This window comes from Dasypus novemcinctus, chromosome 9 (assembly GCF_030445035.2).
Source record: "Dasypus novemcinctus isolate mDasNov1 chromosome 9, mDasNov1.1.hap2, whole genome shotgun sequence".
Classification (NCBI taxonomy): Eukaryota; Metazoa; Chordata; class Mammalia; order Cingulata; family Dasypodidae; genus Dasypus; species Dasypus novemcinctus.
The window spans coordinates 42,169,847-42,183,234 of NC_080681.1; the positions used below are offsets into that span (position 1 = coordinate 42,169,847).

The 13,388-nt window shown below is 39.5% G+C and overlaps 1 protein-coding gene across 3 annotated transcripts in view; it reads right to left on the reverse strand.

The window, feature by feature from the left end:
- Positions 1 to 13,388, reverse strand: part of DNAI3 (dynein axonemal intermediate chain 3) — a 106,270-nt gene that overhangs the window by 70,343 nt on the left and 22,539 nt on the right. For 2 of the 3 annotated variants that reach the window (XM_058303233.2, XM_058303234.1), the window contains exons 4-9: positions 11,402 to 11,583; positions 10,705 to 10,809; positions 8,715 to 8,864; positions 7,852 to 8,051; positions 4,388 to 4,504; positions 688 to 878 (exon numbers count right to left, since the gene is read on the reverse strand). In XM_058303233.2, coding sequence (XP_058159216.1) covers positions 688 to 878; positions 4,388 to 4,504; positions 7,852 to 8,051; positions 8,715 to 8,864; positions 10,705 to 10,809; positions 11,402 to 11,583 — 945 coding nt within the window. The remainder of the gene's footprint in view (positions 1 to 687; positions 879 to 4,387; positions 4,505 to 7,851; positions 8,052 to 8,714; positions 8,865 to 10,704; positions 10,810 to 11,401; positions 11,584 to 13,388) is intronic. The other variant, XM_058303236.2, reaches the window with a different exon arrangement.

Genomic DNA, 13,388 nt, shown 5'->3' on the forward strand with positions numbered 1-13,388 from the left:
GGCTGTTTCTGCATGGGTGAAGGCCTGAAAGAAAGGCTCTTAACATCTTTGCTCTAACTGGGCATTCACCTTGACAGTGCGCAGTAGCCAAGGAATGTGCAAACACGGGACCACTGAAGAGACAAGGACTTCCCTTCTTTTCCTCTTCCCACATTGGTCCTTTTTGCACACATAAAAAACTCCAAAACCAAACACAAAATCTTTTTTGTGTGTTTAAACAAAGCAAATACTGGGGATTTGGATGCACACATATTAAAATACATATAGGTTCCTAAGCAATTTCTTGCTTCTCCAGTCTAAATATTTCTTAAGCTCTTTAAAGGAGATGTTTCCTACATTGTCCAGTAATCAGAGAGTCAGAATGTTAGGAGGAATGAATTTAGCCTTGGGAGTCCATCAGGCAGGAGATGAATCCAGATTCTGCCCTGCAACAGCTGTGTGACCTCAGTAAGGTAATTCCTTGCCTTGTGAGCCAGTCTTTTCAATATAAAATAGAGATCATAATGCATATTCCACACATAGGGCACATGACTGAGAGAAGACACCAAGAGTGCTTGGTAGGTAGTGCCTGGCACTCAGCAATTAGAAGTTATCTTATTGAAATTGGGCTCATTTACAATGGTAGGTATAAAAGCAATAGACTGTTTCAATATCATCACAAGGGCACCCACGTCATTTCAGTCTCACCAAAGATAGTTGGATGCCATGAGACACAGGTAATGGTTTTCTCCACTAGATTATGAAGGTCGGTGAAGGACTGGTACTCTTTCAGGTGGGTATCAGTCTTGTCCCCAAAGGTGCCTTCTTCTTCAGCCAGACATTTCCAGTCATCAGTAAATGCATTCATAATTTCATTTTGCTGCATCGCTATTTCAACACTATTTTGCAAAAGAAAAGCATTAGGTTGCTCGATTTTAGTATTAAATGGTATGACAATTTCAGCAGCACCTCCTACTTCATTTATAGTAAAAGAAAAATTATTCTTGGTTATATTTGTAACTAATGAGTAACCCCATTTGAAATAAATGACTTAAGAGAAAAACAATTAATGGTGGCACACTACTCAGATTTTTAGGAGGTACTAAGGGTAAACCCAGGACCTTGTACATGGGAAGCAGGTGCTCAACCACTGAGCTACATCCACTCCCCTACTCAGAACTTTTTTAAAGAAAGAACTTGCTGTTAAGTTGCAAGGAATGCCAAGATTTGACAGACTCCAGTGCTTTCATTGTCTGCCTCTTTTTTTCATGCCAACACCATTCCTGGAGGGGATGCCAGGGATTGACCAGCTTTTGCCCCACACAGGGACTCCTTCAACCGGCCGTCTCTGCTCTGGAGCTCCCTGTTGGGCTTCTAGGAGTTGTCTGAAGCTCTGCCAGCCCAATCCTGATTCTTCCCCTTTATTTTTCACAGAACAACCCTCTTTATATCTCTACCTCTAACTCTGTCTCCTCATTCATTTCCTGGAAAACCCAAATTAGCACAAAAGGCAATTTCCTTGGGCATGTTCTGTACTAAATGATTACTTATGCTAAATAACTGTAGCTCAAATCTCTCTATAACTACGTCTAATATATCTGATATATAGTTATATATATAGTTATCTATATTCTAAAACAACAAATAAGAGATTCTCAAAAAGGGAAGATTTGGATTTTAGAAATTTGTGTGTGTAGAAGGATTGGTTTTGGTTGACACAACGCCCAGGGCTTGCTACCATGCTTAATTCCATTGCTAAAACTCCTGCAGTGCATAAGAAAGTTCCTAAAATGAAGAATTATCCAGCTAAAAATACTAATATTGCTACTTTAAGGCATGATCTAAGTGCTAACCTCATCTTTTAATAGTCTAGGGACACTAGTGTAACAGACTTCTGCTGTAGGACAGTTACTATAATGTTTATTGTCTCTTTTCATGTTTGGGTTTAAAAGCCCAGCTCACTACCATGGCCTCTTAGGAGTTTTCCCATAATTAGAACGACATCCAAGGTTTCACCCCAATGATCCTAAGTCCATATACCTTTTTCAAAAAATTGGTGTGATAAGCTGTAAGAGTGGTCCTCAATTATGAATTTCTTAAAATAAGAGGAAAAAATGTTACGTAAACAATTAAATAGAAACACTAACAGTAGATATTTCTAAAAAGTAATTAAAGAAGGGCACCATTTGATATCTGTCATTAATGATTAACAGCTACCACTCACTGCTGAACTGATTACTGCTTTGGTTAAATGTTTCTTGTACTCCCTCTTTCAATACAGAAGCCTTTTCTAGAACTTTGCTACTTAAAGCCTGGGTCCATGGACCAGCAGCATCAGCATGACCATGCAGACCTATTAAGTAAGAACCTGCATCATAACAAGCTCTCCAGGTAGTTCATATGTACATGAACTTTAAAAAGCCTTGTGCAGGATTTGTTCACAGCCCTGGAACTTCCAAGTCGAAGCCCAGTTTCAGATAAATGCACTGGTTAGCGGTTTAGAAAAAAAATCTCTATGTTTCAGCCCAAATGAAAAAGGAATTCTCAAGAGAGCAGTCAAAGACAGGGTTTTGAGTCTGGTCTCCTGATTCTTCCCTCTTGACCAGAAGTAATCCACAAGGGAGAAGTAAAGACAGACCATTTCTCTGTTTCTCTGGTTTCCTGTTTCTTGATTTCCCCCAACTCTACCATGTGGGCTGGAGGCTAGAGAAACCACTGGCTGAGTTAAAGACCCTGAGTATCAATTTTTAAACCCCAAAATGAAAACTTTTTAGTTGCTTTGTAAATACATATGACATTCCTCTGTCTCCTTTCATATCATTTCCTTCTTTTGCAAATAATGGTTCCATTAGGTTTGTTTTGGATAAAATTCTATGAAAAAGATCTTTAGGATTAATTTCAAAGAGGACTCTATTCTAAAATGAAACCAGTCTTCTGTTAATTTTAAAAAATTAAATAAACTTTAAATAGTTTTAAAGTTAGAAGTATAGCAGTCATATAAATGTGGATCCCTTATTTATCTTTGGGTAGTGTTATTTTAATTCCTGTGCCAATTTTTTTCTTTTTTCTTATAGTTCTGGTTTTTCTTTTCCACATTTTAGGGCAGGAATTACAAAGTCATTCACTGTTCCTCTCTTTAGTAGGAAGCATGGCAATTGAAACGGAAGAATAAAAACTTAGGTCTTAAGAAGATGTGTTATGTGGATAATTGAGAATTAACTATAGTTATTTATTCTGAACATTTTTATTTCTTCACGGTTTAGCTTTTCCTCAAAATTGATTGTACATAAAAACAGACTTCTCATTTTTAATGTTCTTATCAGGAAAGCTTTTAATGACCACTTAATTTTGATATGGTGGAAAAGAAACTGTAGGTTTCCTTATTTCTTTCTCATTACCCACATAGGAAAAAATACATAGCATGTTTCTTGTGCGTGAGCAGTAGATAGCTAATGAGCACTCTTTGAATTCATTATGCACTTCTAATCAGATTCTCTTTAGGCAGAGGTAAATAATTTTGAGAGCTGTTGGAATTTTAGGCCTCTTAACCTAGTCTGAAAGAACAAATGATGTTTTCTTAAAAATAAAAAAAGTTTAAAAATCTCAACTTGGGCTATGTATGAACTTGACTACCAAGCTTTTAATTTTGGAAAGAAGCTAAACCAACTTACTGGATACAACTGGAAGATGTGTCCACCACTGCTTCTGCCTCTCTGAAATCTGACATCAACACGATGAGCCCTTGTCAAAGGTCTCTGGTTTAGACATCCCAGGGCTTTTCCAGGGTCCCAGGACCAAGGTGGGAGTGTGTGTGGGTGGTGTGTGAGTGAACAGGAGGGTGCTCTTGAAGACATTTTTCTTTCAGAGCCAGAAAGAGTGGTGGCAACACAGGGATTAGTGATAAAGGTGACTTATCCAAAAGGTGCATCTGAATTGAGTTCAGGTTCTCATTTACAAAGATAATCTTGCAAATTCCTGTTGTCATCATCATGATCATCCTTAACATCCATGCCATCCTCATCTCATCCCTGTCATTTTTTAAAAGTCAGTGATGAATTATCTAAGCCAAGAAGGGCCATAAGGAATAGGGAAGACTTGAACAAAAGAAGCCATGGTAAATACAACATACTTGTTAACCTGCAATTAGGAAGACATCCTCTCACATTCACCTGTATGTGCTTTTACAGGTTCATCTTGAGTTGGGTGTGGCCCTGGCTTGGGAGGTCTATGAGGTTGCTTAGCAATAGAAGGGAAAGATTGAGAACCTGTAGAATGTGTTATATGCTCATGCACATCTGGTCGTTACCTTCATACTTTCTATCTAGGTACTATATACGGAATTAGGACCTGTCATTATAAACACACATATATATTTTTTGTCTTATTTTTTTAAATATGAAATTTTTACCTTACAGACACATTGTTAAGAAAATCAATCAAATTTTTTGATTGTGCTTGAGTCTCTTTTTCTTCTTCTGAGAATTCTCTGGGATAATATTGTGTAGCAGCATTTTTGGGATATGTCCTAACATATTAAAAGAAAATTGAACATCAAAAATTAGAACAAAGAAAAGCAAAAAAAAAAAAAAAGTGACACTTCAAAGGCTTATCTCTGTCATAATAATATTAAGATATTATTTTACATTTAAATTTTATACATTGAGTATATTCTTTATCCTAGACAATTGACATTGTCACTCAAAGTCTGTGTGTATTTCTCTCCAACTTAATTAACAAGCTCTTATATTTTTAACTTTTAATTTTGAAATAATTTTAAACTTATTGAAAAGTGGTAATAAAGGTACAAAGGACTCCCATATACTTTTCATCCAGAGATTCATTAACTATTAACACATTGCCAAATTTGCTTTTTCACTCTCCTCCCTTAATTTACCAAAAGCAGTGGTTCTTAAGGTGATTCTTAATCAAGGTGATTGTGCCCCCTAGGGAACATCTGGCAATGCCTGGAGATATTTTTGCTCGCCAGCACTTGGAGGTGGTGCTACTGGCACCTAGTGGGTAGAGCCCAGGGATCCTGTTGAAAACCCTACAGTGAACAGGACAGCCCCCCACCCCCTCACCCTCCACAACAGAGAATTAACTGGCAAAATATCACTAGTGCCAAGGTTGAGAAACCCTGCCCTGAATATACAAAGCTAAGAAGTTTACTCTTCAGCAGTGATGGCAGCACCTTCTCTAGAATAAGGTTTACCTCCCTGTCTGCTCTCAGGGCCCTGTCCCACCTTTACCATTGAACATATCGCATTGCATTGTGCCTCGTGGCATCTTCATCAGTCTCATCCACTAGACTTGGGAGCTCCTTGACCTTGGGGTGTGGGGCTGTAGAAAGGTCACATGGCAAGTTGTCTTTAAGAGTGTGGGCTCTGGAGTCAGGCTGCCAGGTTTCAAAATCTGGTTCTGTCACTTATAAGCTACGTGACCCTGAGCTAATTATTTAACCTTATAGTGCCTGTTTTCTTGTGTCTAAATGGAATCCTTAAATTACCTGGCTCACAGAATAATTAAAAGGATTGAATGTGTCAATACATTCAAAGCTCTAAAAACAGTGTCTGTGCCAGATAATTTAAGCGCTCAGTAAAATATTAGGAATTTAATCCATCTGTGGCAGTTTGAAGCTGGGTGGACCCCAGAAGATCATGTCCTTAGAGCTAATCCATTCCCATGTGTTATGTTATAAAAAGGACCTTTCGATTAGGTCACTTCAGTAGGGCACAACACAGGGTGGGTCTTAATCATTTCCTGGAGTCTTTTATAAATGGAGGGATAAAAGCTTCAGACATAGAAAAAGGCAGCAAGGCAGAGAAACCCCAAAAGGCTGAGAGAGAGGTCCTGGAGGTTAGAGGATGGAGTCAGTGGAGCTCAGAGGCACAGAATGAGGACCCTGAGAGGCTGAAAGGGATGAGGCTTGGAGGTGAAGGAAGAGATGAGTCATATACCTTGCATAATAGCCCACAGCTGGGAAGCAGACTTGGCCCAGTGGTTAGGGTGTCCGTCTACCACACGGGAAGTCCACGGGGTGTCCCCCACGTAGGGGAGCCCCATGCACAAGAAGTGCGCTCCATAAGGAGAGCCGCCCAGAGCGAAAGAAAGTGCAGCCTGCCCAGGAATGGTGCCGCACACACAGAGAGCTGACACAACAAGATGACACAACAAAAAGAAACACAGATTTCCGTGCCACTGACAACAACAGAAGCGGACAAAGAAGAAGATGCAGCAAATAGACACAGAGAACGGACAACTGGGGTGGGGGGAGGGAAGGGGAGAGAAATAAATAAATAAATCTTTAAAAAAAAAAGAAGCCCACAGCTGAGCTTGGGGATAAAGGAAGCCTGGAGGAGAAGGCAGAGACTGGCAAAGTTGCCATTATGCCCTGCCATGTCTGCCATGTGCCTGATCACCCACAGCTGAGCTCCAAGAGAAAGCATCTTTAGATGATGCCAGCATGTGCCTGCCTGATCAGTAACAGCTGCAACTTGGTGAGAAAGCAACTCTTAATGATGCTTTGATTTGGACGCTTTGTGATCTCAGAACTGTAAGCTTTTAACCTAATAAATTCCCATTATAAAAACCACCCATTTCTGGTATACTGCATTGGCAGCCTTTAGGAAACTAAAACAGAAATCGGTACCAGGAAAGTGAGGCTGCTGCTGCTATGCAAATACCAAACCTTTTTTTACGTGTAGGGGTAGAATCTGGAAGAACTGTGAGATACTTGATAGGAAAGACCTAGAATGCTTTGAAGAGACTGTGGGTAGAAATATGGACACTACGGTACTTTTGATGAGGTCTTAGACAGAAATGGTGAAGGTGTCATTGCAAACTGGAAGGAAGGCAATTCTGCATTAAAGATACCTCAAAGCCAAGGGTTCTGAACCAGGAGTGGGGTCCATGGAAAGATTTCAGGGGGTCCATGAGTTTGAATTGAAAAAAAAAACAACCTATCTTTATTTTCTCTGACCTCCAATGTTGAGTGTCACAAAACTACCTGCCGCTACATTCTGAGAAGGGGACCATGGTTTTCACCTGACTGGCAAAGGGGTCCGTGGAACAAAAACGGTTAAGAACCTCTGCTCTAAGCAGTAGTGGAGACCCATGGGTAGGAGTGATCAACTCTACCTGGTGTTTCCAGGAAATCTTTCCAGAGGAGAGGTCCCCAAAAAGGTGAAGAGGGATTTCCCAGGTGGACAAGGCAGTCAAGGGCATTTTATGCAGAGGGACAACATGGGCAGAAACTGGAAGCAGCTCATCTGGCTAGCAAACAGAGGGTCGTCTAGGATGAGGGAGCAATGAGGCTAGAGAAGTGGATGGTGCCTGATCATGGAGAAAGGAGGACCTAGTATGCCACCCTAAGGCGTCTGGATATATTTCTGCAGGTGATGGAGAAATCACCTGCAGAATGGAGATGCTAATTAAAAGATTTATACAATGAAGTGACATAATCTGAATTTATGTTTTAGAACGATCACCTAGATGGTAGAGGAGAGCATAAACTGGGGTGGAAAGGAAAAAATCAGTTAGGAGGCAACTGTAATATTCCAAGTGAGAGATGGTCAGGGCCCCTTCTCTGAAAGTCACACTGTAATTATTAATAGTACTCATTTTCCCACTTCATGGTCTTTACAGTCTTAAGACACTTTTATCTCATTTTCCTGTTAAGATTTTTAAAGAGCTTGTTGAGCAGATTACAGAGAATAATATATATCTTCCTGAATTGAATGATTCTGTGAAGATCTATGCTATCGTTGTTAATCTCTTTCTATTCATTATAAAAGATCTCTTAAAATATTCATGGAATTTGCTAGATTTCACTATAATTTGCCTTAAATATACATGAACCCACCACATACTTACCATTTTGTCTGAGTATTTGTGTCCTTCGTTTGGGGGACAACTTGCATGCCAACATCTTTCTCAAGTTGTGTAATGACAAAATTTTTATCTGGGTAGGTTGTACATTCAATATAGGCATCTTTTACACTGGAAGCATTTTGGTCACTGAACTTGATCCGTGAACCAAATTCACTTCGTTTTCGAGAAATTTTATATGTACTCTGAAACATATGTAAGTAGTAGAGATAACATAATCAATTCTCTGGAGAAAAATGGATGTGTGGTAGCCAATGTTGGCAGTCTGCCCAGATGCTCTCCTCTTGGATCCCTCTGTACCTTTCTGTGTACTCATCCAGCAAGGTGTGATTTTGATTCCAATGGCCAGTGCCTGCTGCTCCTCTTTGGAAGAAGGCCCTAGGGCTATGGGAATCACTTTGCCCGCAGGCACAAAGAACAGGAAGTGACCATCAGTTTACATCTCCATCAGTGATGGACTGTTATAAGGCATATGCAAATTTAGATCGCTTGCTTCCATTTGGGGCAACTCGGAGGTATAATTTACAATCCAGAGTTTCCCTGCGGTTCAGGCGGAAGGCTACCTTCTGCCAGACTTTTGCCCGAGACTGCACCCTCCTCCACTTGGCTGTCTTGCTGCCTTTTCCTAGTTTCTTATAGGACACTTTCATAATAAGTTATTGACACACAAATACTCCTCTTGGGGACAGCTCCTGGGAAATCCACCTAAGACAATGGTTAGTCTACTCTCAGAAAGAACCATATCCCCAACACAAACATGCAATTTAATCGTGTGGCATAATCCTCAGGAATACCTGTTGTTCAGTTACAGGGAAGTAATTACTAAAGGTTAAATTTAAGCCTCTGACCTGTTTTGTAGATTCCTTAACTGATTCTTCCTCGATTTCTTTTTCACTGCCCAAAGAAATCCACGGTTTAGAGATAGGTGGTTTATAAACATAGGTGTCTTCAGGAATATGTTCTTTATATTCTTCCTGTTCTTCGGGTACTTCTGAGGTCTAGAGTAAAATAAATAACATTTCAAAATTTATGGCCATACATGTATATATTTTGTAATAAAGTTTACTTTAAAATACATGCATTAAACACTTCCTTATTTTTTTTTCCTTGTTGGCTCATGGTTTTGAATTAAGGGAAGGAAACTAAACAAAAAAGGGAAGCATGAAGAAAGAAAAAGAAAGAGCTATCAAGGACATGGAGAGAAGAAAAAAGGAGAAAAATATGGAAGAGTAAAAAAGGAAAAAGCTGAGTGATAAGAAAAAGCATTTGCGGCACATCTTTACTAATATGGAATGCTAAAAGCTTATTAGTCAAATATAAAACTACTTTTCCCTAATTTAACATAATGTTCTTTGACAAAAGGATCATAAATATGAATTATTATGATACCCATTAAATATTAAAGAGTGAATATTTTCAGGCCAAGATGTCAACAAGGCGAACATATATATACACATATAGATTTTCACTGCTACTTTGTTTGTAATAGTGATAAAATGGACACTCAAATGTGTATTAATAGGGGAATGGATTGATAAGCTGTGGTTTAATCACACAATAAAATACCACAAAGTAATTACAGTAATATCTAAATGTAATGATATGGACAGATCTTGGAATTGTATAATTCAGTAAAAGACACAAGTTGCAGAATGTTTGTATAACATACAATTTTACGTGTATTTTAAATTAATAAAAGAATAATACACTGTATTTGTGAAGCATACATATAGGTAAAAGTATAAAACTGTGGACAGGAAGAATACATAACAACTTTAGAATATTGGTTTCCTATAGGGATGTATGAGGAAAATGAATTAGTGAGGATACAAGAGGACTAGAACACTATGAATAATATTTTATTTCCTTTTTATAAAAGGTTTTGAAGTAAGTATGATAAATATTAGCATTTGTTCATTGCAGAGGGTGATTATGTGGCTATTATATTATTCTCTGTACTTTTCTATATGTTTGAAATATTTCATGAAAATAAAAAATTAAACATATGCAGAAAAGCAGCCATAAAAATAAAATTGAAAATTTTAAGGCTAAGTGAAAGACTTCTTAAAAAAACTTCCAAATATTTTAAAATTCTATGGTTGGCCTTTATTTTTATTGCTTATGGGATAACCAAGCAAATCTCTCAAATAATCTGACCAACTCTTTAATATGTGACTAACTACCTCCCAAACAAGGATGTGAGATCAGAAGGTGAGTCCCATCTATCCGTTAGCTTTTATGACCTCAAATGCAACGCCCCAACGATGAAGTTATTATCTTTCCCTGGAAACTACTATTCCATTGTTTTCTTCTCATCTTAGACACTTCCTGCTCCCTCAACTGCCCAATGGCCAAGATGTCTTTTTAAAACTTCGCTTTCAAATCCTCATGGTAAATATTTATGGAGTACCTGGTTTGTACCAGGCACTATGCCCAGGGCTTTATCATACAATCCTCATGACCGCCCTGGAAATGGGCACTATTAGTGCCACCATTTTACAGAGGAGAAGTTCAGTAACTTACCCAAAGTCATAGTGATGGTGGGAGCAGAATGGGGCGCTCGGCCAGGGAGTGGCTGAAAGCACCGTGCTCCAGATTCTGTTTCCTCTCTTATTGGTCGATGACAAACAAATAAGTGGAGTACCTGCCACCCTGAGATATGTGACTTAGTTCACCCCACATTTACAGCTCAGCTACTCTGGGAGCCATGAGCTGACCTGGGCCCCAAGGAACCGGAAATAAATGAATGAGAATAATCATAATCATGTATAGGCCTGTCCCAGGGGCACAGTTTCTTTCTGATTACCAACAAATTGCAAAGGTTTGGGGTACATTTACATTTAAATAGTTTTCCTTGCCCTCTTCAGTTCCAATAAGATAGAAGTTAAGTCCATATCTGAAGTCTTTATCATAAACGAGCAGAAGTTCATCTCCAGGATATTCCTACAGGAATATAAGTAACAGAGAAGGTTAATGTTCAGTGGTCATTCAGTTTGTTCAGACACAGACACACAAAATTTCTATTTCTCTACTAAATCAATCATAGAGTATAAAAGATAACTTGTGCTAATCTATGGTTAATGATCCCCAATTGGAAAATTATTTTATTTCCTTCAAAAAAGTTCTGAAAACACAATGGGTCCAGGAAAAGATACCATGCAATTTCCTTTCTGAAGAGAAGAGAGCAGGACCACTTTTATTCGATGGTGTGTTCTGTAGCATGTTTGGAGACAAGACAGAACTAAAACGAACCAATTAAATCAATATGGGGGAAAAAAGGTAAGTTCCTATTCTAGTTAAAACTGGGAAAGGATGAGCTTCCCTGGGTGTGGAATAAGATGACCAGTCATTGATAGGACTGTTTTTCACAGAATCATCAAACAAGATTCCAAAGGAGGCATGGAAAAGCTATCATTTGTCCAAGGTAATGGGAATGGCACATTTGAACTAAACACTCTCTCCAACTTGTTATTGTGTATCAGGAACAGGAACCTCTTGAGGAAAAATGAGAAATAAAGATAAATATTGTATTTACCTGGACAATTTTTTTGACTGGGTGGAAATCAGATACTGCAGCTCTGTTATGAAGGTCCTCAATAATATCTACTTTTTTGATAAGCATATAAGGTTTTTTATCTGTGATATCTTCATCTATTCGACAGTTAAATAGTTCCTGGGTTTTGGTGGTTAATACTAAAGGAAAAATTTCTGGATGACCTAGTAATGACACAGGGAAATTTGGACATTAAATATAACCACTTAAAATAATAGCAATAAGAAACATGCAATTATTGTTTGTTTTAAATACTCTCTTGATTAAAATTTAAAAAGATTTAAAAATTGTTCTTATTTTAAAAATAAATAGACTTGAGAGATGGTGGTGGAGTAAGGGGCTCCTAGGGCCAGCTCCTGCTACAGGGTAGTTAGTAAACACCCAGAGCTCTCTGGAGCTAGCTGAAGCACCTGTTTGGGGGCTCTAGGAGGCCAGAAGAGCATCCTGCCACATCCTTGAAGGAATGGAAGGTGGAGACTGCCTATCTGCAGAGAAGACTCGTAGTAGAGCACTCCACACCACAGAGGCCAGTGCCCATCCTCCACTGGAGGCACAAGCCACCTCGGGAACTGTTCCACAGCTGGAACTGGAAGCTCCACTTCCAAAAAATGTGGGAGGAAGAGACAGTTGGGCACCAACTTCAGCTACTGATGAGTAAATTCAGCAGGCTGAAGTATAATCCTGAGAACAGCTAAAGTTTGAGCCTGTCCAAGCCAGAAAGAGGCCAGGAGCTGCCATCTTAACTCCACGCCTGGCATGATGGGAAGCAGGGTGGACAGAAAATCACATTGCTGGTAGGGACTGGCTTCTTTCCATCCAGATCAGATTGCAGCTCTAACATAAGCCCCAACCCCACCTCCAACAAGCTGCAGGGACCTGCACCAGCCTCTCCAGGAAATTACCGACCAAGCTGCAGAGGCCGGTGATCATCCTACTTTGGCAGTACAAGGTGCCCCAGGAGTTATAATGTGGCTGGAATTGGAAGCTCCATTTCCCAAAAACAGGGGAGGAGGAGAAGTTGGCCACCTATTTCAGCTACTGATTGGTAGATTGGGCTGGCTAAAGTATAACCCTAAGAACAGCTAAAGTTTGAACTTGTCCAGGTCTGAAAGTGGCCACTATTTTGACTCTGCTCCCAGCATGAGTAGAAGCTGGGCTGACCGAAAATCACAGCGAAGGGAAGAACCAGTTTCTTTTACCCAGATCAGCCTGCAGCCCCAGCCTAGGCATCAGCCCCACTTCTGGAAGTGAGGAGGCTGGCAGGCCTGCACCAGCCTATCTAGGTAACTGCAGGTACATTTGGCTAGCACTGTATAGATTGCTGTCCAAGCCTGCAGCTCCATCCCTGCCCCAGGCAGGGGAGAAAGGGACTTGAAGCTTCATCATTCTCTCCGGGCAACTATAGTCTAGGCCTGCACAACTTGGATTATTCTACATAGGTGTGGCTCTGTCCCTATTGTCAGCAAAGGAGAAAATTGGGAGAAGCTTCATTGGTCCCTGGGGTAATGAGGGTAGCTTGAGCCTCCACAGCTTATAGCACCAACTACATCCTTGGTGTTACTGCACAATCAGCAAGGGAGAAAGGGCAAGAAGTACTAAATTAAAGAGGAAAACTGCACCCAGAATAAATATTCTAGAAAGTCAGGTGCCAAGACACCAACAAAAAATTACAATCCACACCAAGAAACAGGAAGATATGGCCCAGTTGAAGGAAAAAGATAAGACTCCAGATGACATAAAGGAGTTAAGACAACTAATCGTAGATGTTCAAACAAATCTCCTTAACAAATTCAATGAGATGGCTAAAGAGATTAAGGATATTAATAGAACATTGGATGAGCACAAAGAAGAATTTGAAAGCATACATAGAAAAATAGATCTTATAGGAATGAAAGGCACAATAAATGAAATTTTAAAAAAACAATGGAATCATAAAATTGCAGATTTGAAGAGGCAAAAGAAAGGATTG